The following is a 26,738-nucleotide window of genomic DNA, read 5'->3' as shown; positions in this document are numbered from 1 at the left end:
TCCAATGCAGGGGGTGCCAGTTCCATCCCAGATCGGGGAACTAAGATCCCACATGCTGCGTGGCTCAGCCAAAAAAAAAAAAAAAAAGCTCCCAACATAATAAAAAAAAATTAACAAAACATTTGCTCTTATTTTCTCTGACATGAAGTACTTTTTTGTTTTATAAAAATCACACATGCTTATTGTAAAACAAATTATGTAATACAGAAAACTTCAAAAACGGAATAAAAGTTGGCTGGAATCCTACTATCTAGAAATTGCCACTGTTAACTATATGGAGAACATTCTTCTAGGTGTCTCTTAATAACATTTTCTTTAAATGGGGTCATATTATACCTGCTACTCTATAACCTAATTTTTTTTATCCATTCAGCAATACATTGTGGACATTTTTTTATGCCAATAAATATAGATCTGCAGCATCAGGGCTTAAAAAGAAAAACCCAACCCTGTTAGATGCAGTGCTTAATATACCTGCTTTTCTTTGGTCTTAAATTTACTGAAGTAGCAAAATTATAAAAATATATATCTTGTCAAGGTCATGAGTTTGAGCATCATTAAGCTAATTAATGTCTCTTTTTCAAGGATACCCCTAGTCCTAGTCAGCCAACTCATTGATGTGTGCCATTGGCCACAAGGGGGATTGGGTAAATGAATAGGGATGGAGTAGGTAAAATCTATTTCCACTAGTGGGAAAACAATTCAAATGTTTTTTACTCATGGTAAGTCAGCAGTGTCATCTTTATGAAGCAGATTTTTTAATATATGTGAAGTCATTTGATTATATGGATTCAGGAAAACATTTTTGTAGGGAGTAGAGTTTTGAGATAAAAGCTTTGTTGATCATAATCCTTATAAGTAACTTAAATGTACTTGTATTTACAGGAAATTTGCTCTCAAATTTTCTTCCTGTTTCTTATATAGAAATTATTACGTATGTTCTCTATGTGGTCTATAGTCTGATTTAAATATACTATAAATGGTTACCTAAATTTATATTTTTATTATAAACTATGATACAAATTAAGTTTTAGACACATTTTATTGCTTTGCTAATTTAAATATTTTTCTTTGGGGTCTGTTGCTTGTGTTAGGTCTTAGAAGATGTAGACCAGTGCTGTCAAGCTCTTTCTCAAAGACTGGGAACACAACCATATTTCTTCAATAAGCAGTAAGAATTTATTCTTTTTAGTTAGTTTCTTTTCTATATTATTATTTTATCGTGCATATCGTATCAAACATTTTATCATAGAGGAATTGTTTTATCAAGAAATATTTATGAAAAGATTTAGTTATATTAAAGTTCATTTTTGTATTCATTAACCATTTAATTTCTTGGGTGTCAGGCATAGCACTAGCTTCAGGGAGACCAAGATTTCTAAAATGCAGTGCTAGCTATTAAGAATTTTCTCCTGAGGGTAGACAGTGTAAACCAGTCATTATTGTATGATATGATAGAGGTTCTACTAGAGGTAGTTCAAGGTGCTTTGTATGGAACTATGACATCTTAACAAAATCTGAGCTTGCAAACTACTATTAAAACGTGAAGTGTAGCCATACTTGTCTGTATAGGATGATACCCTGAGGACTAGAAAAGTGAATAAAACTAAACCGTAAAAAATATTGTTGGATGGACAAGCATTATTATGAACTTTTCTTTTAAAATTTAATGAAAATATTTGTAAAGCATAGAAATAATTGTGAAGGATATAGATTAAATATATGTATGTGTATATATGTAAATTGAGTAATTCATGTTTTATTAAGACAGAATTTTTTTGTAATTTGAAAAATAATATCTAACGTAGGCAAAGAATGAATTTTCTTTTTTTTTTAAAGTTACAATTTTAGTATATCAGAATCAGCTATCCTGTGATCCAGTTTAAGATGGGTTTAAATTAGCATTTTAACCTCATTGGTTTGCTTAGAATTCTAATCTTTTCTTGGCTTTTTAATAAAAATCTCTTGACTTTTAGATTGATAATTTTTAAAAAGGTTTATTTGCTATTATTTATTTCATCTTCATAGGCATTCATCTATAGCTATATCAAACATCTTTTGGTAGAGATACTAATATTTGTAGCAAAAATGACTATGATGATAGATTAGAAATATTAAAGTTATATTAATGTATGTGCTATATAACTGATATTAAAATAAAATTGGGCTCTGTTGACCTTTTTTTTTTTTAAAGTGAATGATTTCTTTTTTTTTTTTTTTTTAATTAATTAATTTATTTATTTTTGGCTGTGTTGGGTCTTCGTTTCTGTGCGAGGGCTTTCTCTAGTTGCGGCGAACGGGGGCCACTCTTCATCACAGTGCGCGGGCCTCTCACTGTCGTGGCCTCTCTCGTTGCGGAGCACAGGCTCCAGACGCGCAGGCTCAGTAGTTGTGGCTCATGGGCCTAGTTGCTCCGTGGCATGTGGGATCTTCCCAGACCAGGGCTCGGACCCGTGTCCCCTGCATTGGCAGGCAGATTCTCAACCACTGCGCCACCAGGGAAGCCCCTCTGTTAATCTTTGAAGCAGAAAGGTCATAGAGTTCAAACCATGAAATCCTGGTAGGTAAAGTTTCTACAGCTATGTTCTTATTTCTAGTGATGTTTGCTATGCTGATTCTAGTTGTTTACTCTCTAATACTAAAGAAAGTTATCAAAATGTTAGTATTATGTAGTCCCCTTTCTTTCTGATATAGGAATTCTTAGGAGCTGAAAGGCTCAGAAGGGGTGCATTTTATTGTTTGAAGTGCATCACTCTGTTTTAGGAGTTAGTTTTGTTATGCACCCTGTCTCCATGGGAAGCCAGGATAATAGATGTAACTTATTTTTCTCCTCATTTAAACTCAGTGTCAAAGAGTTAGTAGCCAGGTATCATTTGGCATGTGATCCAGTGGAAATATCAAAAATTTTTTTTCTTCATAAGGGTATAATTATTATTATTTTTAACAACTTTATTGGAGTATAATTGCTTTACAATGGTGTGTTAGTTTCTGCTTTATAACAAAGTGAATCAGCTATACATATACATATATCCCCATATCTCTTCCCTCTTGCGTCTCCCTCTCTCCCACCCTCCCTATCCCACCCCTCTAGGTGGTCACAAAGCACCGAGCTATTTTACACTACCAAATGTAAAATAGATAGCTACTAGGAAGCAGCTGCATAGCACAGGGAGATCAGCTCGGGTATAATTATTTTTAAACTTGTAATGAAAAATTCAAAATTTAGAATAGGTGCAAAAACAATTGAGAAACTGTTTAACTGGTATTAAGATGTAGGTTTTTGAAATAATTTTACCTTATATGAGACTTAGATAAACATTTTTATGATTGAAGTATAGAATAGTTTTAATTTTTAATTTTACCCAATTGTTTAATATTAAAATTTATTTCCCTGTGTATCCTCTCCTTACCCTCTAAAATTAGAATCAGCTTTTCTTCTAGCTTACCTACTAGACATGTTGAGAGGCCTCATGAAAGAAACTCAGTAGCTTTACTTGATGAGAGAAAGGGAAAGATAGTTGAGGGAGATCTTGCAGCAAGAATAGTAATTGGGAAAAGAGGACAAAGAAGCTAAATGGTGGAAAGGAAAAAGGAAAGTGAATTTGAAAAAAATTAGAAATAATACAAAGTAGATACTAACAATTGTCCTTTTTATCCTTCATAATATATAGTTGGTAGCTTTTAAATATTTAAATCATATTTCTAAAATGCAACTCAAACAAAATCTGTGTCATCTGTTGTATCTGTAATCTTGCTGATGTGATATCTGTTAAGACACCTACACAAAGACTGGGTAATTTATTCCCTTTCACCTGGTGAGTGGATTTGGAATAAAAAACTAAAACTTTTCTTGAAGTGATATTTTCATGTTACCTTTTCAATAAAGGGGAAGAAGAAGAAAAAAATAATTTTTCTAAATGTAATCAGGATAGAAAGAGTTAATACTACTCCAAAGCATTTATGAACTCCATGAGGGTCTGTGTTTTCCAAACAAAACCTATTAGAGGAAGCTCAGTAAATGTTGGTTAAGACTAGATTAAATTGAGAAATTGGAAAAGGAGTTAGGTTTGAAAAAGAAAAAATACTGCTATTAACCATTAAGGAAATGATAAAATTTGAAAATATACCTTCATATACTGATAGGAAAGTATTTTGAAGAAATGATGCAAAAATTATACTTGGGAACCTTAAGAAAAATTTCAGGGGGTAATGGGATTTCATTGAAGTTTATTCAATTGAGAAATCACTGGTTAAGAAAATTAAGGGGAAATTGCTCAAAAATATCCAAAAGCAAAATATAGCAAAGTTGATGGCAAGGGGCTTGATTTACAAATTTGAATGATAGTCCTAAAGATCAGTGATTGATATATAAAGAAAGGATATGTAGATTATTTCTGTTAGTATGAAGAAATGACAAGTTAATAGTATAATGGGAAAGAAAAATTAGGGAACATTCAGACAAAATTAATGTTTTTGAAACTAGACTGTGAAATGTATCAGAAAGAGAGAAAGAAATGTGGGACCATAATAATTGAAGAAAATGAAAAAGATAAGTACAAAAAAATTTTTAGTGGGAAAGGTTAGGAAAACATTCGTATTTTATGGTACCGTTTTTATTTTGATATTCAAATGAAAGAATAGTAGATAACCGGTGGATGTTAGTTGAACCTATTGTGGCAACAATTTTACAATATATTTATGTAAATCAAACCATCATGTTGTACACCTTAAACGTATACAGTGATGTATGTTAATTATTTGTCAGTAAAACTGGAAAAAAAAAGAACAGTAGGTAACCAACAGAAATGTGGAAAGAATGATAATGCAAGATGAGAAGGCAACAGTGTGAAAGATGTTGAAGGTCTTAGGAGAAGAGTTGCTATCTATATCCAAATTACAGTCTACAAACTACTTAGTAAGCAGAAGGGTGGAAATGTTGTTTTCTCTCCATATTGTATAGAAAAGGTAATTAAAACTGGAGGTACATGAAATCTTGGCTTGATTAAACAATTCAGTTGAAGTATTGGCTAAAGTGTAATTTTTTGTCCTTGTCTCTAATAGGAGTTGCAAATATTTTTCTGAGCTTATTGCTTTTTTTAAAAGTCAGGTTTATTGTGGCATAATTTACAAAAAGTAAAATTGACGCTTTTATGTGTATAGTTCTGTGAGTTTTAGCAGTGGTATACAGTTGTGTCCCCACTACCACAGTGTACTTTTTAAAAAGAAAGAATTGTGGGAATTGATAACATATATGTCAGAGTCAACTAATATAAGTAGTTGCTGAAATTTGTAAGGATTACAAAAAATATGCATTGTTATGTGTGTGGTTTTTTTTTTCTTTTAAATTTCATTTATTTATTTATTTATTTATGGCTGTGTTGGGTCTTCGTTTCTGTGCGAGGGCTTTCTCTAGTTGTGCCAAGTGGGGTCCACTCTTCATCGCGGTGCGCGGGCCTCTCACTATCGCAGCCTCTCCCGTTGCGGAGCACAGGCTCCAGACGCGCAGGCTCAGTAATTGTGGCTCACGGGCCTACTTGCTCCGCGGCATGTGGGATCCTCCCAGACCAGGGCTCGAACCCGCGTCCTCTGTATTGGCAGGCAGATTCTCAACCACTGCGCCACCAGGGAAGCCCTATGTGTGTGTTTTGTTTGATTTAGTATAGTGTATTCTACTTCCTGTTAGATGTTCTAAAAGTAATTTGTCATGAAGTTGCTATCTTTAGGTAACATCAGATCAGTTTTTGTATGCTCATTACCCTACATAATTCAGGACCTTTTGAGTTATGTGGATGTATATTTGAAGCAAATAATATTTTGGCCACTTGGGGGGTACTTCTAGACTACTCTGGTTTGAACATACCTTCATACCTGAGCTCATTCAGAGCCTTCACTTATTGTTAAAAGATGCCCATCTACCCTACTGGAAGTTGCATCAGAGAATATATTCACCTTTTTTTAGGCTCTAGTACAAGAGGCAGAGGGTAGTTAATCCTAAATAAGGATTAGGAAAATAAATCCTAAATTGGTAAGATACACGTTTTAAGAAATATGTTTAGGGATCTGGAGGAGTTGGTGTTTATATTACTTCTCACAAAGTGCCTCAGCTCCATATTTATCCACCTTCTACATCCTTGGTTTTTACAGGTATCCATTTGTTATTGATTCTTCATCTGTAATGCTAGGATCATGGTGCTATTAAGTCCCAGGACACTTGTGATTTTTTTAAACTATCCTATTGACTACCCTCTTAAACATGGCCATAAATTGCACATTTGACTTTGATTAATACTTCATGAATGTGTCAAAAGAGGGAAGGCTTTGGAAGAGTGTGGATAACTACTGTTGAAAAATTAAATATCCTATACAACTTAGGCAGGATGCTTTCTTTTCTCTTTCATGTATTCATTCAGCAAATAACCATTCAGTTCCTTAGATACTTTGCTAAGAACTGTGGTTATAAAGATATATGCAGTGTTATCTTTAGAGAACTTAGAGTATAATGGGGGAAACATTAAGTAAACAGTTATAGTATGGTATGAGAAGTACTTCACCTTTTTATTGATTCATTAAACACATATTTATTGAGAACCTACTTTGGGCCAGGCATTGTTCCAGGTGTTGGGGACACAGCAGGAAACAAGTAGACAATGTCCTAGAAGAAAGAGATAGACAGTTAATTAAAAACAAATATTAGATAGTTTTAAGTGCCATATAGAGAATTAAAATAGGATCACATCACAATAAGCGGCTATATGTCCACTTTAGTTTGAATGGTCAAGGGACGCTGACCACTCAAACTAAGATGTGACATTTAAGTTGTATTCTGAAAAACAAGGAGGAGCCAGCAGTATGAAGTCAAGGGCAGAGTGTTCCAGGCAGCAGGAATAGTTGGGTCAAGGCCCTAAGATTGGCTAGAGTTTATGTTCAAATGGAAGAAGCAAAACCATTTATGGTTGTGTGTTGAAAATGGTAGGAGATGAGGCTGAAGAGGTAAGCAGGAGCCAGATCATCTAAGATTTGTGTGTTTTGGATAAGGAGTTTGGCATGTTAGTGTAAGTGGAGTGGAAATTCATTCTAATGTTTTATGCTTGGAGGAGATATAGATAAGTGGTGGCATTCAGGACATATTTTGGTGGTTGTGTCTCACCAGGCTTGCTAATGGATGTGGGAGGGTAAGAGAAAGAGGGGACTGAAGAGTAACTCAGATTTTTGGCTTGAACAGGTGGTGGGTAGTGGTGACTTTTATTTTGGGAAGATGAGGGGACAAGCAGGTTTGAGATGCTTATTCAACATTCAAGTGGAATTGTTATATAGGCCTTTGAATGTATGATTCTGGACTTTAGGGGAGAGACTCAGATTGGAGATAAATATTTTAGGAATTAGTGGCATGAAGAGATACAAAGCCATGCAACTATTAAAAGAAGTCATTCATCAGTGGCGATCAAGGCCACATAGCTAGTAAGTGACAGAATTAGGATTTGACGGACCCCCAAATCTATTCTGCCAAACCAGATTACTGCAACATATTTTTACATTTTAGGTCGACTAATGTGTTTTCTCAGTAACTTTATCACTGTAGGGCTGACAGCAATAATTAGTTCATAATAATGATCGTATTTTCTCCTTTTAGTAATATTGTACTAGTACAGTACAATGAGGGGGCTCAGGGTGCTGACCCTTTGCTGCAGCTGAAAATCCATGTATAACTTTACAGTCAGACCTCTGCATCTGTGGTTCTGCATCTGCAGATTCAGTCAACCCTGGATTGTGTAGTATTGTAGTACGTATTTACTGAAAAAAACCTGTGTGTAAGTGGACCTTCACAGTTCAAACCGGTATTTTTTAAAAATTAATTAATTAATTAATTTTTGGCTGCGTTGGGTCTTTGTCGCTGCGCACGGGCTTTCTCTAGTTGGAGCGAGTGGGGGCTACTCTTTGTTGCAGTGCGCGGGCTTCTCATTGTGGTGGCTTCTCTTGCTGCAGAGCACGGGCTCAGTAGTTGTGGCTCACGGCTCTAGAGCGCAGGCTCACAGAGGCGTGGTGCACGGGCTTAGTTGTGGCAGACGGGCTTAGTTGCTCCACGGCATGTGAGATCCTCCCAGACAAGGGCTCGAACCCGGGTTCCCTGCATTGGCAGGTGGATTCTTAACCGCTGCGCCACCAGGGAAGCCCTCAAACCAGTGTTGTTCAAGGGTCTACTGTAATTATTTTAACGTAATATAGATGGGTGATGTCCCATTTATAGACCGTTAGTAGCAAGGTAGATAAATTTCATCTTTTTGTTAGTAATATATAATTAAAGGGAAAAAAAACACAGAAAAAATTTTGTTGAAGCCATTCTTACATCTCCTTCAGAAGCTAAGTTTGCTTTTAAAATGGTAAAATTAAAATTAAATCATGTTGTAATATGATGATCAGGTAATCTGGTATCATTCTGTTTTCCTAGCACCACAGTGAAATCCTCTGCTTTGACAGCATTTTGGTCATGCATCTACAAAAGCACTTACTAAATTGTGTTGTGGTAATTTATGTTTTGTGTCCATGTCTTAGAATATCTTTCTTGCTTTTATATCTTTAGCATCTGGCATAGTTCCTGGCACACTGGAGACCTGTTGTATATATTTAGTGAATAAATTAATGAATAAAATGAATATGATCATTTACACCAATATTATTATTATTTTAAGGTTACATACTATATAAGTCCATTTGTATGACATTCTTTTTTTTTTACACCAATGTTATTTTAACACATTTAAATGATGCTATTTAAAAAAGCAAGTCACACAACTAGCAAATCATAGTTTAAAAGATCTTTTTTTCTTTCATATCTTATAACAGAAACTCTAATAAAATAGAATAAGTTCTATCAAGTTGGGGTAGGACTTATTGCTTACATGACTTTTTTTCTTTTAAATAGATGAATAAAGTGTTTAAAAAAATAGTATATAGTCTACCATACAAGTTAAACACTGTTCATGTTACTCTCATTTCTGCTTTTGTCTTAGGCCTACTGAACTAGATGCACTGGTATTTGGCCATCTGTACACCATTCTTACCACACAGTTGACCAATGATGAACTTTCTGAGAAGGTGAAAAACTATAGCAACCTCCTTGCTTTCTGTAGAAGAATCGAACAACACTATTTTGGTAAAGTCAGCTCATCCATCAGATTGTCTTAGAGTTATGTGTTAATTTAGTTATTATTTTTAAAAAGTTTAGCTTTTGAAATATATGTTACTTGAATGATGTAATAGATAATGGTATCAGAATTTTAAAACCAAAAATACTGCTTTTCAAAACCTCAAAACAAATTACATAATGTATACGTGTACCTTATACTGCTATTTGTGTATACATTAAAATAATTTTGAATGATTTCATTTGATATGTTGTACTCTATATCTTGAAATTTTTGGTTTTTTTGACACATGTATGCATATAAAAATAAAGCTCAAACAACTCTGTGGCCGGTGTATTTACTTTCTTTCCATCTTTCTGAAAGCTACTCTCTGAGCTTTATACATGGAATAAACAGTGTCTTTTCTAAGGCAATAATTTGTATTCCATACTCCCAAGATTACTTTGCTAGATGTAATGCATGGCAAACCTGGTCATGGGAAGAATGTTCTTAACAGTGAGCACTTAGAAAATGCGCATGATTACAAAGTGATTAAATCCTGGAACAGATTACCATTTAAGAGCATTTTTCTTATCTAAACTTTATTGAACTTAAAAACATTTTATCAGAGCAGCTATAATTTACATTTGATAAAGGGATAAGTTTCAAGGACCTTATTTTTTTGAAACTTCTTTTTGGAGAAAATAATATTTTAATAATGCTGTTTTATTCCTTTTGTGGGGAAGAGAGTATAGATTTCACAGAAGTTATCAATTTATACATAAGCATAAAAGATTATATGCTGTATTTCTTTCAATTTTTCTAATATTTTATGTAAAGCCAGGGATGCTATAAAAGAGTCCGATGTACAAATAATTTCTTGAAAATGTCTAGAATAGTAGTACTTCTATATTTCTTTTTATGTACCAGACATTTTAACTCATTTAATCCTTACAAAAACTATGAAGGTTATTATTCCCAGTTTACAGAAGGGGAAATGGAGACACAAAATGGGTAATACCTTGCCCAAGGTCATAAGGTTAGTAAGTGGTAGAGTTGGAATTCAAACCTAGGCGTCTGGCATCTGTTTGGCTTTTAAAGAACACTACATTTTTTTTTTTTTTAGGATTATAGATTTATACCTTATAAGGGATGTATTAGGTTCTCCTTAGCCCAAGTCCCACATGAACTTTGGGTACTCCCTTTTGACTATAGTGCTGTTTATTATAGCTTTCCTGAACTGATTTTGTAATTTGTTTTATTATTAAAATAAAAATTCCAAGTTACCTGTGCTTTTGTACAATTTTTATGACAGGTTTTTTTTTTTTTTTTGGTATGTATTTCTGTATGCTTGTTTTATACTGAATGATGCTCTTTTAATAATACCATAAAGTTCATTTCATAGAACAAGTACCTTCTGTACTCAGTATATAAAATCTAGACTTTTTTCTTCGAGTTTTTTGGATATAAAGATATTACAAAACATGGGCTCTGATATTTTAATCTTAATCATTACAACTGGCTGTATTATCTTAATATGAGAAACATTGGCAGACAATGGTGGTTTATTCCAAGATGAGATATTTACTCTTATTTAAGACTTACTGACTATGGATCACTTTGATAGAGGTCTTGTTTTTCTCTAGTGTTGAGTGAATCACCATCAAAACAGAATGCCTTAAAAAGTAGAGGGCTTCCCTGGTGGCGCAGTGGTTGAGAATCTGCCTGCCAATGCAGGGGACACGGGTTCGAGCCCTGGTCTGGGAAGATCCCACATGCCACGGAGCAACTGGGCCCGTGAGCCACAGTTACTGAGCCTGCGCGTCTGGAGCCTGTGCTCCGCAACAAGAGAGGCCGCGATAGTGAGAGGCCCGTGCACTGCGATGAAGAGTGGCCCCCGCTTGCCGCAACTAGAGAAAGCCCTTGCACAGAAACGAAGACTCAACACAGTCATAAATAAATAAATAAATAAATAAATAAAAGAACGTGAATTTCTAAAAAAAAAAAAAAAAAAGTAGAAACCTTAACATTCAGTTATGGTTATTTAATACCTGCTTTTTTTTTTTTTTTTAAATAATTTATTTATTTTTGGCTGTGTTGGGTCTTCGTTTCTCTGCGAGGACTTTCTCCAGTTGTGGCAAGCGGGGGCCACTCTTCATCACGGTGCACGGGCATCTCACTATTGCGGCCTCTCTTGTTGCGGAGCACAGGCTCCAGACGCGCAGGCTCAGTAATTGTGGCTCACGGGACTAATTGCTCCGCGGCATGTGGGATCTTCCCAGACCAGGGCTTGAACCCGCGTCCCCTGCATTAGCAGGCAGATTCTCAACCACTGCGCCACCAGGGAAGCCCTTAATACCTGCTTTTATCTTTTAAATTTGGGTCCATCAAGCCAAGTCCCAGTAGCTAAAAATTACCACTGAAAAGCTAGTTTGCTGACCAAAGAGTTAAAGGTTTTCCTGCCAAAACACTTAGGTGTGTACTGAATTTTAAAGTAAGTAGTATGGGCTTCCCTGGTGGCGCAGTGGTTGAAAATCTGCCTGCTAATGCAGGGCACACGAGTTCGAGCCCTGGTCTGAGAAGATCCCACATGCCATGGAGCAACTGGGCCCGTGAGCCACAACTGCTGAGCCTGCGCGTCTGGAGCCTGTGCCCCGCAACGGGAGGGGCCACGATAGTGAGAGGCCCGCGCACCGCGATGAAGAGTGGCCCCCGCTTGCCGCAACTAGAGGAAGCCCTCGCACGAAACGAAGACCCAACACAGCTAAAAATAAATAAATAAATAGAGTAGGTGTTAAAGTAAGTAGCATGATTCCTTATTTAAATTAAAATTTAAGTCATAAGTAGTGAGAAAATTTAAATCAAGATAGGTATAGCCTACCCTGTCATTTGATGACTTCTGAATGGTGTACGTTGTTGGGTTTAAACTAACTACAGTCATCCAGGACCTCCCACAAATATCAAAATCTTTGGATGCTTAAGTCCCTCATATAAAATGGTACAGTATTTGCAATAACCTATACACATTCTCCCATATACTTTATTATTATTATTTTTTAATTATTATTAATTTATTTATTTATTATTTTATGGCTGTGTTGGGTCTTCCTTTCTGTGCAAGGGCTTTCTATAGTTGTGGCAGGCGGGGGCCACTCTTCATCGTGGTGCGCGGGCCTCTCACTATCACGGCCTCTCTTGTTGCGGAGCACAGACTCCAGATGCGCAGGCTCAGTAATTGTGGCTCACAGGCCCAGTTGCTCCGCGGCATGTGGGATCTTCCCAGACCAGGGCTCGAACCCGTGTGCCCTGCATTGGCAGGCAGATTCTCAACCACTGCGCCACCAGGGAAGCCCCTCTCTGTCTGGTTTTGGTATCAGGGTGATGGTGGCCTCGTAGAATGAGTTTGGGAGTGTTCCTTCCTCTGCAATTTTTTGGAAGAGTTTGGGAAGGATGGGTGTTAGCGCTTCTCTAAATGTTTGATAGAATTCACCTGTGAAGCCATCTGGTCCTGGACTTTTGTTTGTTGGAAGATTTTAAATCACAGTTTCAGTTTCATTACATGTGATTGGTCTGTTCATATTTTCTGTTTCTTCCTGGGTCAGTCTTGGAAGGTTATACCTTTCTAAGAATTTGTCCATTTCTTCCAGGTTGTCCATTTTATTGGCATAGAGTTGCTTGTAGTAGTCTCTTAGGATGCTTTGTATTTCTGCGGTGTCCATTGTTACTCCTCCTTTTTCTTTTCTAATTTTATTCATTTGAGCCCTCTCCCTCGTTTTCTTGATGAGTCTGGCTAATGGTTTATCAATTTTGTTTATCTTCTCAAAGAACCAGCTTTTAGTTTTATTGATCCTTGCTATTGTTTTCTTTGTTTTTATTTCATTTACTTCTGCTCTGATCTTCATGATTTCTTTCCTTCTACTAACCTTGGGTTTTGTTTGTTTTTCTTTCTCTAATTCCTTTAGGTGTAAGGTTAGATTGTTTGAGATTTTTCTTGTTTCTTGAGGTAGGATTGTATTGCTATAAACTTTCCTCATAGAACTGCTTTTGCTGCATCCCATAGGTTTTGGATTGTCATGTTTCGTTGTCATTTGTCTCTAGGTATTTTTTGATTTCCTCTTTGATTTCTTCAGTGATCTCTTGGTTATTTAGTAACGTAGTTTAGCCTCCATGTGTTTGTGTTTTTTACGTTTTTTTCCCTGTAATTGATTTCTAATCTCATAGCGTTGTGGTAGGAAAAGATGCTTGATACGTTCAATTTTCTTAAATTTACTCGAGGCTTGATTTGTGACCCAAGATGTGATCTATCCTGGAGAATGTTCCGTGTGCCCTTGAGAAGAAAGTGTAATCTGCTGTTTTTGAATGCAATGTCCTGTAAATATCAATTAAATCTATCTGGTCCATTGTGTCATTTAAAGCGTGTGTTTCCTTATTAATTTTCTGTCTGGATGATCTGTCCATTGGTGTAAGTGAGGTGTTAAAGTCCCCCACTATTATTGTGTTACTGTCAATTTCCTCTTTTAGAGCTGTTAGCATTTGCCTTATGGATTGAGGTACTCCTATGTTGGGTACATATATATTTATAATTGTTATATCTTCTTCTTGGATTGATCCCTTGATCATTATGTAGTGTCCCTCCTTGTCTCTTGTAACATTATTTTAAAGTCTATTTTATCTGTTATGAGTATTGCTACTCCAGCTTTCTTTTGATTTCCATTTGCATGGAATATCTTTCTCCATCCCCTCAGTTTCAGTCTGTATGTGTCCCTAGGTCTGAAGTGGGTCTCTTGTAAACAGCATATATATGGGTCTTGTTTTTGTATCCATTCAGCGAGCCTGTGTCTTTTGGTTGGAGCATTTAATCCATTCACATATAAGGTACTTATCAATATGTATATTCCTGTTACCATTTTCTTAATTGTTTTGTGTTTGTTTTTGTAGGTCCTTTTCTTCTTTTGTGTTTGCCACTTAGAGAAGTTCCTTTAGCATTTGTTGTAGAGCTGGTTTGGTGGTGGTGAATTCTCTTACCTTTTGCTTGTCTGTAAAGCTTTTGATTTCTCTGTCGAATCTAAATGAGATCCTTGCTGGGTAGAGTAATCTTGGCTTTAGGTTCTTCCCTTTCATCACTTTAAATGTATTGTGCCACTCCCTTCTGGCTTGCAGAGTTTCTGCTGAGAAATCAGCTGTTAACCTTATGGGAGTTCCCTTGTATGTTATTTGTCGTTTTCCCTTATTGCTTTTAATAATTTTTCTTTGTCTTTAATTTTTATCAATTTGATTACTATGTGTCTCAGCATGTTTCTCCTTGGGTTTATCCTGTCTGGGACTCTGTAATTCCTGGACTTGGTGGCTATTTTTTTTTTTTTAAACTATGATTGATTGATTGATTGATTGATTGATTGATTGATTGATTTATGGCTGTGTTGGGTCTTCGTTTCTGTGCGAGGGCTTTCTCTAGTTGCGGCAAGCGGGGGCCACTCTTCATCGCTGTACGCGGGCCTCTCACTATCGTGGCCTCTCTTGTTGCGGAGCACAGGTTCCAGACACGCAGGCTCAGTAGTTGTGGCTCACGGGCCTAGTTGCTCCGTGGCATGTGGGATCTTCCCAGCCCAGGGCTCAAACCCATGTCCCCTGCGTTAGCAGGCAGATTCTCAACCACTGTGCCACCAGGGAAACCCTTGGTGGCTATTTACTTCCCCAAGTTAGGGCAGTTTTCGACTATAATCTCTTCATTTATTTTCTCAGGTCCTTTCCCTCTCCTTCTGGGACCCTTATAATGTGAATGTTCGTGCTTTAACATTATCCCAGAGGTCTCTTAGGCTGTCTTCATTTATTTTCATTCTTTATTCTGTTCTGCAGCAGTGAATTCCACCATTCTGTCTTTCAGGTCACTTATCCGTTCTTCTGCCTCAGTTATTCTGCTATTGGTTCCTTCTAGTGTAGTTTTCATTTCAGGTATTGTATTGTTCATCTCTGTTTGTTCTTTAATTCTTCTGGGTGTTTGTTCTTTAATTCTTCTAGGTCTTTGTTAAACATTTCTTGCATCTTCTCGATCTTTGCCTCCATTATTTTTTCCGAGGTCTTGGATCATCTCACTCTCATTATTCTGAATTGTTTTTCTGGAAGGTTGCCTATCTCCACTTCATTTAGTTGTTTTTCTGAGGTTTTGTCTTGTTCCTTCCTCTGGTACATAGCCCTCTGCCTTTTCATCTTGTCTATCTTTCTGTGAATGTGGTTTTTGTTCCACAGGCTGCAGGATTGTAGTTCTTCTTACTTCTGCTGTCTGCCCTCTGGTGGATGAGGCTATCTAAGACGCTCTGCAAGCTTCCTGATGGAAGGGACTGGTGGTGGGTAGAGCTGGGTGTTGCTCTGGTGGGCAGAGCTCAGTAAAACTTTAATCAGCTTGTCTGATGAAGGGTAGAGCTGAGTTCCCTCCCTGTTGGTTGTTTGGCCTGAGGCTACCCAGCACTGGAGCCTACAGGCCTTTTGGTGGGGCTAATGGATGACTCTGGGAGTGCTTATACCAAGGAGTACTTCCCAGAATTTCTGCTGCCAGTATCCTTGTCCCCATGGTGAGCACAGCCATCCCCCGCCTCTGCAGGAGACCCTCCAACCCTAGCAGGTAGGTCTGGTTCAGTCTCCCATGGGGTCATTGCTCCTTCCCTCTGGGTCCTGTTGCACACACTTACCTTGTGTGTGCCCTCCAAGAGTGGAGTCTCTGTTTCCCCCAGACCTGTCAAAGTCCTGCAATCAAATCCCGCTAGCCTTCAAAATCTGATTCTCTGGGAATTCCTCCTCCTATCGCCGGACCCCCAGGTTGGGAAGCCTGACGTGGGGCTCAGAACCTTTACTCCAGAGGGTGGACTTCTGTGGTATAAGTGTTCTACAGTTTGTGAGTCACCCACCCAGCAGTTATGGGATTTGATTTTATTGTGATTGCCCCCTCCTACTGTCTCACTGAGGCTTCTCCTTTGTCTTTGGATGTGGGGTATTTTTTTGGTGAGTTTCAGTGTCTTCCTGTCTATGATTGTTCAGCAGTTAGTTGTGATTCCAGTGCTCTCACAAGAGGGAGTGAGCACACGTCCTTCTACTTCGCCATCTGCTTTTTACTCTTGAGGCAAGAAATGCTCATTAAGAATTTTAAGTGCTGACTATTTAAAGCATTTTTATTATGGAAAATTTCAAACATACAAAAAGAAGAGAAAATAAAAAGAACTCCCATGTACTTATGAACCACTACCTCACTTCAATAGTTACCAACTCAGGGCGGTCTGTACCCCCATTCTTTTTTATATGCTTTATTTACTTTATAATATATATTGCCCAAAAGTTCATGTAAGTCTGCTTTTGAAGATGTAATATATAAACATGTTCTTAAAAATATTTTGTTGTTATGTAGATCATATCCACACCTAGGTTAAAAAATAGAACATTACTGGTATCTTAAAACCTCTGTTTGACACTATTTTCATCTAATCCCAACTCCTTGCTCTACCTCTGGAGGTTGCCGCTATCCTGAATTTTGTGTTAATCATTCCCATGATTTAATTTTTTACTTTGATATTTCTATAAATGGAATCATACTATATGCATTCTGCTGTGTTTTTCTTCTTTCACACAATATTACGTTTAAAAATTTCATTTTGTTGCACCTAGCAGTGGTTAATTACATAGTATTCTTTTATATGCATATGCAACACTTTATTTCTCTGTCCTGTTGTCAGTGAGCACTTTGGCTGTGTACGGAATTTTGCTGTTATAAAAAATGCTGCTTATGAACAATTCTGTACATATGTCCTGATATAAATGTGTAAGAATTTTTCCAGGGTATATACTTAGGAGTGTAATTGCTGGGTTGTCAGGTATGTGTCTTTCACTAGGTAATTCCAAATTGTTTTCCTAAATGTTTGTGCCAGTTTACACACTTACACTTATCTACCACTTTGCAGACATTTGGAATTACTGGACAATTTTTTTTTTCCATTTGGGCTTTAGTTAGTATTTTCCAGATTACCAATGAGCTGAGTACATATTTATATTTATTGGCCATTTTCTTCTTCCTTTTTTTTTTCTTTTTTTTGAAATGACTCTTTCTAGTGGCTTTGCCTATTTTTCTGTTGGGTTGTTTGCCTATTCTTATGATTTATGGGGGTCCTATTTGTATTATAGATATTAATGCCTACTTGGTTATAAGGGTTACAAATGTCTCCTAGCTTGTTGTTTGTCTTTTCACTCCCTTTATGGTGTATTCCAATGTACAGAAGTTCTCAATTTTTATATAGTCAGTGATGATCAATCTTTTCCTTCATGATTTGAGATTTTTGTGCCTAGTTTATACAGAACATCCTTCCCAATCCTTATGTATAAGTCAGGCTTCAGTCTTACGGTCCTCTCATTCATGGGACTCCAAAATAAGGCCTTACTTTTTTTCCATGGGAAGTGACTCCTAAAGCCTTGTGGCTAGTTTACTTTCTGTATTTTAATCAGTCCAGTGGACACAGTCTTGTGAACCAGTATGGTTATGGTAGATCTCAGTGTCATAGAGCAGGTAACTGGAAACTATACCCATTGTATGATGTGAAGCAAAATATTTCCATGTATTTATTTTAGTGTTCCCCTTGTAAATTCTTGCCTACTTTATCAACTGAGTGGAGACCTTAACTGGTATGTTAAAGGTAATACCACAAAGAACACTTCATGAAATTCCTAAGCACATTCAGTTTACTTTTTGTTGAAATTTGTGGAGAAAGACAATGGGAAACTGACAGCAGATACGTTGAGAAAGGTATAATTTTCAACTGCATAGCACTCCTATATAAAGCTTAAGGAAAAGAAAAAAGTCAAGTTCTTCAAGAACTGGTTAGCTTGAAGAATTGTTCTACAAAAAACTAAACTCTGCCTACCTGGCTTCTGTGTTCTATACAGAGTTTTTTGGAGATAATTTATGATGACTCTATTATATCGGTCTATTCCATGTATGGCTATCCTACTTTGCATCAAAATCAAGTTCTCTTAATTACTATAGTTTATATCAAATTTTGATATGTGATAGTGCAAATCCCCCATTTTATTCTTTATCTTCATAAATTGAAGTTGGACCTTTGCCCTTCAATGTCAGTTTTAGGATCAACTTTTAAAATTCCATCAAAAACAAGAAGAATTTTGATTGGGTTTACATTGAATCTCTGGATCATTTTGGGAAGAATCACTATGTTTACAAAATTGAGTCTTTATATTCATGAATGTGTCATGCTTCCACATATCTCTTTAATGTCCTTCAATAAGGTTTTTCTCCATAGAGGTTTTGAACATCTTTTGTTGATTTTGTTTCTATTTTTTCACTCTATTTTTAGCCATTATAAATAATTAAAAATTTAAGTTGTTGATATAAAAAATGTTCATGACTTTTGTGTGAAATCTATCCAGTAATCTTGCTGAATGTTTTTACTCTAATGATCTTTCTAAGGATCCTTTTTGGTTTCCTATAGATAAAATAATATAATTCTCCAGTTGCGGCAAGTGGGGGCCACTCTTCATCGCGGTGCGCAGGCCTCTCACTGTCGCGGCCTCTCTTGTTGTGGAGCACAGGCTCCAGACGCGCAGGCTCAGTAATTGTGGCTCATGGGCCTAGTTGCTCCGCGGCATGTGGGACCTTCCCAGACCAGGGCTCGAACCCATGTCCCCTGCATTGGCAGGGAGATTCTCAACCACTGCGCCACCAGGGAAGCCCCAGTTTTGTTTCTTTTAAACTTTCATTTCTTTTACTTGTCATATTGCGGTAACTAGCACCTCTACGTTAATGTTAAATAAAAATGGAAGATCCTTTTCTTGTAGATTAATTAGATGGGAATTGACAGTTTAAGAATATTGAGTTTCTGCTCTTAAAACATGGTGAATATCTCCATTCATTTAGATTTTCTTTTGACTACTTCTTGAAAGTTTTATATTGTGCTGCATATAAACTGATTTTTTGCCCCTTGTTACAAGTTATATTTTCCTGCTTCTTTGCATACCTGGTAACTCTTGATGTCAGATATTGTTAATTTTATCTTTTGGGGGGCTGGATATTTTTGTATTCCTATGAATATTCTTGAGCTTTGTTCTGGGATGCAGTTTTCTGTTGAATTTGGGTGTCTTTCTCTAATGGAATTGGTTTTCTTTATATGTTTGCCAATTCTTCATTGTCTGCTTGTCTTTCTTTGTTTTTGAGAATTGCGACATTTCTTTGTGGGTGCTAGTTATATTACCTTGTCTGGTTCTTCTCATTTTCCATGATGTGCTTCTAAATAGAGTTTGGTGGCAGTTTGTGAGTGTGTTGTTCCTCATTCTTGGGATTAGTTGTTACTTGTGTGCTTCACTGTCTCTCTAATCTCAGATCTATGCTCACCACATCATTCTGAGAGCAAATACTATATTGCTGTTGAGCACCTCTTTCTTAGCCAAAGCGGGAGATGGAGGAGAGCCCCATTAGCCAAGCTGCTCTGAATTAATTTTCCTAATTAATCACTTGAATACATAAAATCCCTTCCTGCAATTTGTATAAGGTGGTACCTACCAGCGGAGTTACCTTGGACTGTTGCCATTTTTTTTGATAACCTTCTGCTTCTACCTGGAGCTTTGGTTTCCTCCAAACTTATTTCTGTGTAAATCTTATGCCATCTGCATTATTTTTTAAAGCAGAATTTCTGCCCCTCTGGTAGCCCTTTTTGTTTGTTTGTTTGTTTTCCACTGTTGCTATAGATATATTCTTTTAAAATACTTATCTTTTCTGACAGTTTATGGGCTATAGGGTAGAATATTGTGGACACATGTTCAGTGGTTACATGTTTCATTATATGAAGGTGTACCATAAGTAGTTTATCACCCTCATTAATAAGAGATTTAGGTGGTTTACAGTGTACATAAGTTATATTGTAATAAACATTCTTGAACATATATCTTAAAATATGTAAATATTTCTGAAAGGTAAATTTATAATGGAAATTTTTTGTGAAAGCATGTATGTTTCTTGCTTTTGATAAATTTTAAAAGTATACGTTGTCAAATTATCCTTCTAAAAAAGTGTATTTACGTTTGTTCAAACCCAAAGAATGTATAATACCAAGAATGAACTGCAAACAGTGGACTTTGAGTGACTATGATGTGTCATTGTGGGTTAATCAGTGGTAACAATTGTACCACTCTGGTGAGGGATGTTGATAATGGTGGAGAAGCTCTGCATACTTGGGGGCAGGGAATATATGGGAAATCTCTGTACTTGCCCTTCAATTTTGCTGTGAACCTAAAATTGCTCTAAAAAATAAAGTCTTAATTTTTAAAAGTGTATTTATTTAGTAAAGACTTATAGTAGTTGCGGATGTGAGTCATTATTCTAAGCTCTTTACAGATATTAAATAACGTGTTCTTCACAATAACCCTATGATGTAATATTATCCCCATTTTAGAGATGAGAAAACTAAGGGGGCACAGAGAGATTAAGAAATTTGTTCATGGTCATATAGCTAAATTATATCAGTTTACATCACACAAAACTGTGTTTCACCATGAAACATTTAAATATTTGCCAATCTAAGTGAAAAGTAGTATTTCATTACTCTTTGATTTTATATTTCTATATAAGTGAGATTAAACATATTTTCATATCTTTATTAGTTATTTGTAATGTCTGATTTTGTTCGTTGTCAATTAGATTGTTTCTTTTCCTTATTGATTTACATGTGATCTTTGTATCATGCATAAATTAACCCATTGTTTTCATAGGTATTGTGGATCTTTGTCCTCAGCTTGCCATTTGCTTTTGACTTCATTTTTTCCAGAAGTAAGTTAAATTTTTTTAAATGTATTGTCATATATTCTTTTTTATTATGGCTTTCTGATTTGTATGCTTATTTTGGTCTAACTGGAAGTTATCTTGAGGCAAGAATTGAGAGAGTTAAGGATTTGGCTTTATTATTTGTATGTTCATTTATTTATCTATTCATACAAATGGCTAGCCAGTTGTTCCAACACCATTTTATGAATTCGCTGATTAGAAATGCCATACTTATCATACTAAATTCCAATTTGAAATTTTGTCCAGAAATGTTACACTAACTTTTGTTATTATGGTAAATTATAGTATTTCTTGTTACATGGATTTTCAGTTTTCAAATCATTAAAATGCAGTAGGTTGTAATTAATAGTGAAATAGCATCAGGCATAACTTAATTACTCAGAATGAAGCAGAATGTATTCTAGGATATTATAATGCTTCAGGTTATTTTTATGAAAATCAGTTATAATTAGAATGAAGAATTTTAGTGCCAATTGATTACATATATTGCTAGAATGCTAGATACATCTGTATATATCATAATTATTAATCTTTATAAAGTCCTAAAACATAGCTTATTTGATTTGCTCACATTCTATTTAAACACTAAAGGTATAAGGTATTCATTTTATCCTCACCTGCCTACTTGATGAGATTGTATTGGAGGAAAAAATATTGATTCTAATTTGAAAAACAATGTTTCTCCCTCCTGATTCCTAACTTCCTCCATTAGTGAGAGATAGTAAAAGGCTATACCTTAAAAAACAATCATACCCTTTGTATTTACTAAGTATTTTGAAAACTTTACCAAATTATAAATATTACCTAATATCTTAGGTGATGGACTGTTAATTTATACTGAGTATTAGATCAATGTCCTAAGTTTGGTGTGTTAGATATTATTCAGTATGTTTGTGGGTTTCACACCCAAATATTTAATATGTGAACTTTCAGTGATTATTGAGCTGAAACTGGGGAGGGGAGAGCATACTTAAATCTCTCTGCGCCCACATGTATTTTGTTAATGTTGAACATGTAATTATTTCATTTTGGTTTAATCATACATTCAAAAGAAATACCATTTATAGGCGCAAAGTTGTTTCTGGGGGATTAGCTCCTTATTGTTTTTCATTGCCTAGGTTTTAAAACTAAACAAAAGTTATTTTAAAAATAATGTATAGAAGACTATAATATAGCTTAGACCAGAAAAATGACTAATTTTATGGTATTTTAATCAGAAATGTTGGCTTACCGAGTTTAATACAATGTACTTTCATCAGTGTAATGTTTCACTCCTATAAAACCAGAGAGCATTAAAAATAAAACAGTAAGGATATTGCTATTTTTAGCTTTTTATTGTAAATATTTAGTTTGAATTCCCAGTTCTCTTTACTTTTTTCTGTTGGAATAAGCAAGGTATGTACTTAAGGATATCATTGAGAATTTGTATCACAAACAGGGATACTGAAAGACAAGAAGAAAGTGCATGAGGAAAAACATATGAGAGTCTCATTATTGACCATACATGGAGTTTCAAAATGAAAAGACAAAGCTAATTAATTAAATTGTCAATTGAATTTTTTAAAATGTCTAGGCTTTTAAATAGGAAAGACCTTTCTCCTACTAGCTAGTTGTTTATTATGATAGTTGATTATTTATTTACTTATTTATGTATTTATTTGTCTGCATTGGGTCTTCATTGCTGCGTGTGGGCTTTCTCTAGTTGCAGTGAGCAGGGGCTACTCTTCGTTGCGGTGAGCGGGCTTCTCATTGCAGTGGCTTCTCTTGTTGAAGAGCGCGGGCTCTAGGCGTGCGGGCTTCAGTAGTTGCGGTGCACAAGCTGTAGGGCACGCAGGCTTCAGTAGTTGTGGCTCGGGGGATCTAGAGCACAGGCTCAGTAGTTGCGGCACACGGGCTTAGTTGCTCTGCGGCATGTGGGATCTTCCCAGACCGGGGATCGAATCCCTGTCCCCTGCATTGGCAGGCGGATTCTTAACCACTGTGCCACCAGGGAAGTCCCTGATTTTTTAAATAGACTGGAAAGTTAGTTAACAGTCTATGATATGTTCCTGCATATAAGGCTATAATTGTGTAAACAAGAATTAAACACATTATTCATATGGGGTAGATCTACTGTATCATTTATTGGCAGTCATTTGACTATGTGATGTTAAAAGTTTTTTCCAGGGGCTTCCCTGGTGGCGCAGTGGTTGGGAGTCTGCCTGCCGATGCAGGGGACGCGGGTTCGAGCTCTGGTCTGGGAAGATCCCACATGCCGCGGAGCAACTAGGCCTGTGAGCCACAATTGCTGAGCCTGCGCGTCTGGAGCCTGTGCTCCGCATCAAGAGAGGCCGCGATGGTAGAGGCCCGCGCACCGCGATGAAGAGTGGCCCCCGCTCGCCGCAACTAGAGAAAAGCCCTCGCACAGAAACGAAGACCCAACACAGCCATAAATAAATAAATAAATTTTAAAAAAAAATGTTTTTTCCAACTAAAAACAGTATCAGATTAGGCATCCATTATCTGTTCCCTTGGAGAATTTAGAAGTGCTGAATTTCTCATTAGCACAAGAAGCATTATTTTGGCAAGTTCTTGAATACCCATGTAGTCTTTGTCCCTTGGTATCAATCATATTCTTCATCACTAGATTAATACTCTTGAGAGTTAAGTTCTAATCAAATTTCATTTTTACATCCCCCAAAGTGCTTATATTCATTCATTCAGTAAACACCTTTAATTTGCCAGGGACTGTGCAAGGTTAAGCGGTAAGGATGAAAATCTGCTATTTTCCTGTCCCTTATCTCCAGAAACTTACTAACTTGTTGAGCATATGGCAGGTGCTCAACAAATAGTTACCGAGTAAATTTAGGTCATGGATAATCCCCTAATATTTGGAAATTAAACAAAACACTTCAAAACAACCCATGGTCAAGGAAGAAATCACAAAGGATATTAGAAAATGTTTTGAATTTAGGAATAATGAAAATATATCCAAGCTCATGTGATTTAATTTAAGCAGTGCCTAGAGGGAAAATTATAGCTGTACATGCTTATATTAGAAAAGGAAAAAAGTTTACAATCAATTATCTCAGCTTCCATCTCTAGAATCCAGAAAAAGAGGAGCAATTAACCCCTAATAAGTACTATGAAGGAAATAACAAAGAAAGAAAATCAATAAAATAGGAAATGGACAAACAATAGAGAAAATAAACCCCAAATGACATAGAAAACAGAGACAAAATAGAGAAAATCAATAAAACCCTAGATAATTCAAAGGGGAGAATAGATAGGTTTTTAGATAAATGATTCTGGAACAACTCAATATCATATGGAGAAAAAAACCCAATATTACCTCAAGAATACATAAGAATTAACTCAAAATGTATTATAGATCTAAATGTAAAAGTTAAAACTCTAAAACTTCTAGAAGAAAACACTGGGAAAAAAATCTTTGTGTCCTTGGGTAGGCAAAGGTTTTATAGATAGGACACAGAAAGCACTTATGAAAAAAAAAATATTGAAAAATTGGACTTCATTTAGACTTCTGCTCTTCCAAAGACACTTTATAAAATGAAAAGGCTTGCCACAGATGGAGAAAATATTTTTTAATAATATATCTGATAAAAGTCTTGTTATCCAGAACGGATAAATAACTCTTAGAACTTAATAAAAAGACAACCCAGGTTAAAAAGTGAGCAAAAGACATAACACAGACATTATACAAAAGAGAAGATATAAATGGCCAATAAATACATGAAAACAACCTTAATGTCATTAGCCATCAGGTAAAAGTAAATCAAACCACAAGATATCATTACACACCTATTAAAATAGCTAAAATTGGAAAGTTTGTCATTACCACGTGTTGACAAAGATGTGGAAAAATTGGAATTCTCACACACTGATAGTGGGAGTATAAATTGGTAAAAGCATTTTGGAAAACTGTGTTTCTTAAATATGCATTTACTGTATGATTGAGCAAATCCACTTCTAAGTATTTGCCCTAGAGGAATGAAACCACATCCATATAAAGATTTGTACCTGAATGTTCATAGCAGTTGAATTCATAATAGCCTGGAATTTGAAAAAAAAACCCAACAAATTCCATCCACAGATGAATAGATAAATTATGGTTTATTCAAACAATGGAATACTACTCATAATAAAAGGGACAGACTACTATGACTTACAGCACCCTGGATGAATCTCAGAACCGTTACGTAGGCGGAAGGTAAGAGGCCAGAAGTGAAAATACATACTCTATGTATAGATATATGAAATTCTAGAATAGGGAAAGTTAACCTATAGTGACAGCAGATCAGTGGTTGCCGGGGGTGAGGTATGTTGGTTTTGGGGGGGTTGTTTTTGTTTTTGCTTGAATACAGAGGGGCACAAGGGAGCTTTTGGGGGGAATGAAAAAATTCTATATTTTGATTTTGATGTTGTATATAAGTTGTATACATTTGTCAAAACTCATCAAACTGCATTTTATTCTATGCAAATTGTACCTCAATAAAGTTGATATAAAGTTGATATAAAGTTATGAATTAGATGACACTCTGTTCTCTGAAACTTATATGATATAGGGATTGTCATTCTTAAAGGTTATTGGATTTGGGGGAGGAATAGATTTTTGACTACCAATTCAATTTATATTATTTGTCTTTAACTTATTTAGATTTTATATTTTAATTTAAAGAGCAAATCAGTGATGAATCAATAGTCTAGAATTTCAATTTAAGGTACTTTTCTTCACTTCTTATTAAGCGTTATGAGATGTTTGGTTACTGAGGGAAGAGGGTTCTTGTTTCATTCTGTTTCTTTCTCCATTTATTTCAAATCTTGGCTAAAACTATTCTTAAGAGTTATTCTGAGATCTAGGCTGGGTTACATTCCCCTCTTCTGTGTTTCCATATCACTTACAACGTGCAATTTTCAAGAGATCTTGATACCATGCCAGGCATTGCTTGTTTAGATAGGGCAGAGGTAAAATATTTCTGAACTGAAGAAATTGATGCTTAGATAATTTGTGATTCTTGAAAAATCTCTGGATATATTTAGCCACATATCTTGATCCAGGTTACTTTCTCAGTTTTTTTTTCCCTTGGTTGTTATTATTTATATCTTTCCATTTAGCTAGGGATCATAAACTCAGTTTGGAAGTCAGAATGAGTGAGATGGACAGGATATTAAGACAATAGAGAATGGTGGAGGCTGCGCAAAACTGGAGAACGCATCCCTCTGCCTAAGGCATTTAAATAGCATAAAGAAATTAAAACAACTTGCCTGCCAAGCAAATATGTCTTTAGGCCACGTTCAACTGGTTGACACCATTTTGAGTCCATTGACTTGTGACTTAAAATATATAGTATCATTTAAAGAAGTTTCTCAATTAAGAGGCAAGGAATATCCTGGGAAGCTTTTCAAACAATACATATTCCCCTTACCATCTGCCTAATTGAGGACGACTGGTATACTACCTTGGTATCCAGTGCTAAATAATCATAATCAAGTTGATGGCACCATGTGGGTTTAGTTACTGGCCATTACTAACAGTTTTCTTTTTGCCAGCAGAGAATGTTAATTTTGCTGTGGGTTTTAGCAAAACTACATTTGTGCACAATTGCATTATTAGAGAAATGACAAGAGATAACCATATGTAGCTCTCAAATGACCCATATTACAATGTCAAGTACTTGGGCAAGAATTCTATTTTCTCATGTATTATTCATTTATCCATTTATTCATCCATTCAATAAATATTTAAATGTATGCAAAAATGAGTTAGTGGTTTCTTTTCTCTGAAG

At 35.9% G+C, this 26,738-nt stretch overlaps 1 protein-coding gene across 2 annotated transcripts in view; it reads left to right on the top strand.

Moving 5' to 3' along the window:
• The window catches only part of MTX2 (metaxin 2), a 60,299-nt gene extending 50,831 nt beyond the window's left edge, over nucleotides 1-9,468 (top strand). For both annotated transcript variants that reach the window (XM_068543896.1, XM_068543895.1), the window contains 2 exons: nucleotides 1,095-1,171; nucleotides 9,009-9,468. In XM_068543896.1, the coding sequence (XP_068399997.1) occupies nucleotides 1,095-1,171; nucleotides 9,009-9,183 (252 nt within the window). In that variant the 3' untranslated portion in view covers nucleotides 9,184-9,468. The remainder of the gene's footprint in view (nucleotides 1-1,094; nucleotides 1,172-9,008) is intronic.
• The last annotated feature ends 17,270 nt before the right edge of the window (nucleotides 9,469-26,738 follow it).

This window comes from Eschrichtius robustus, chromosome 5 (assembly GCF_028021215.1).
Source record: "Eschrichtius robustus isolate mEscRob2 chromosome 5, mEscRob2.pri, whole genome shotgun sequence".
Lineage (NCBI taxonomy): Eukaryota > Metazoa > Chordata > Mammalia > Artiodactyla > Eschrichtiidae > Eschrichtius > Eschrichtius robustus.
Note: the sequence above shows the minus strand (reverse complement) of the source record. Positions and strands in the feature narration are given on the sequence as shown.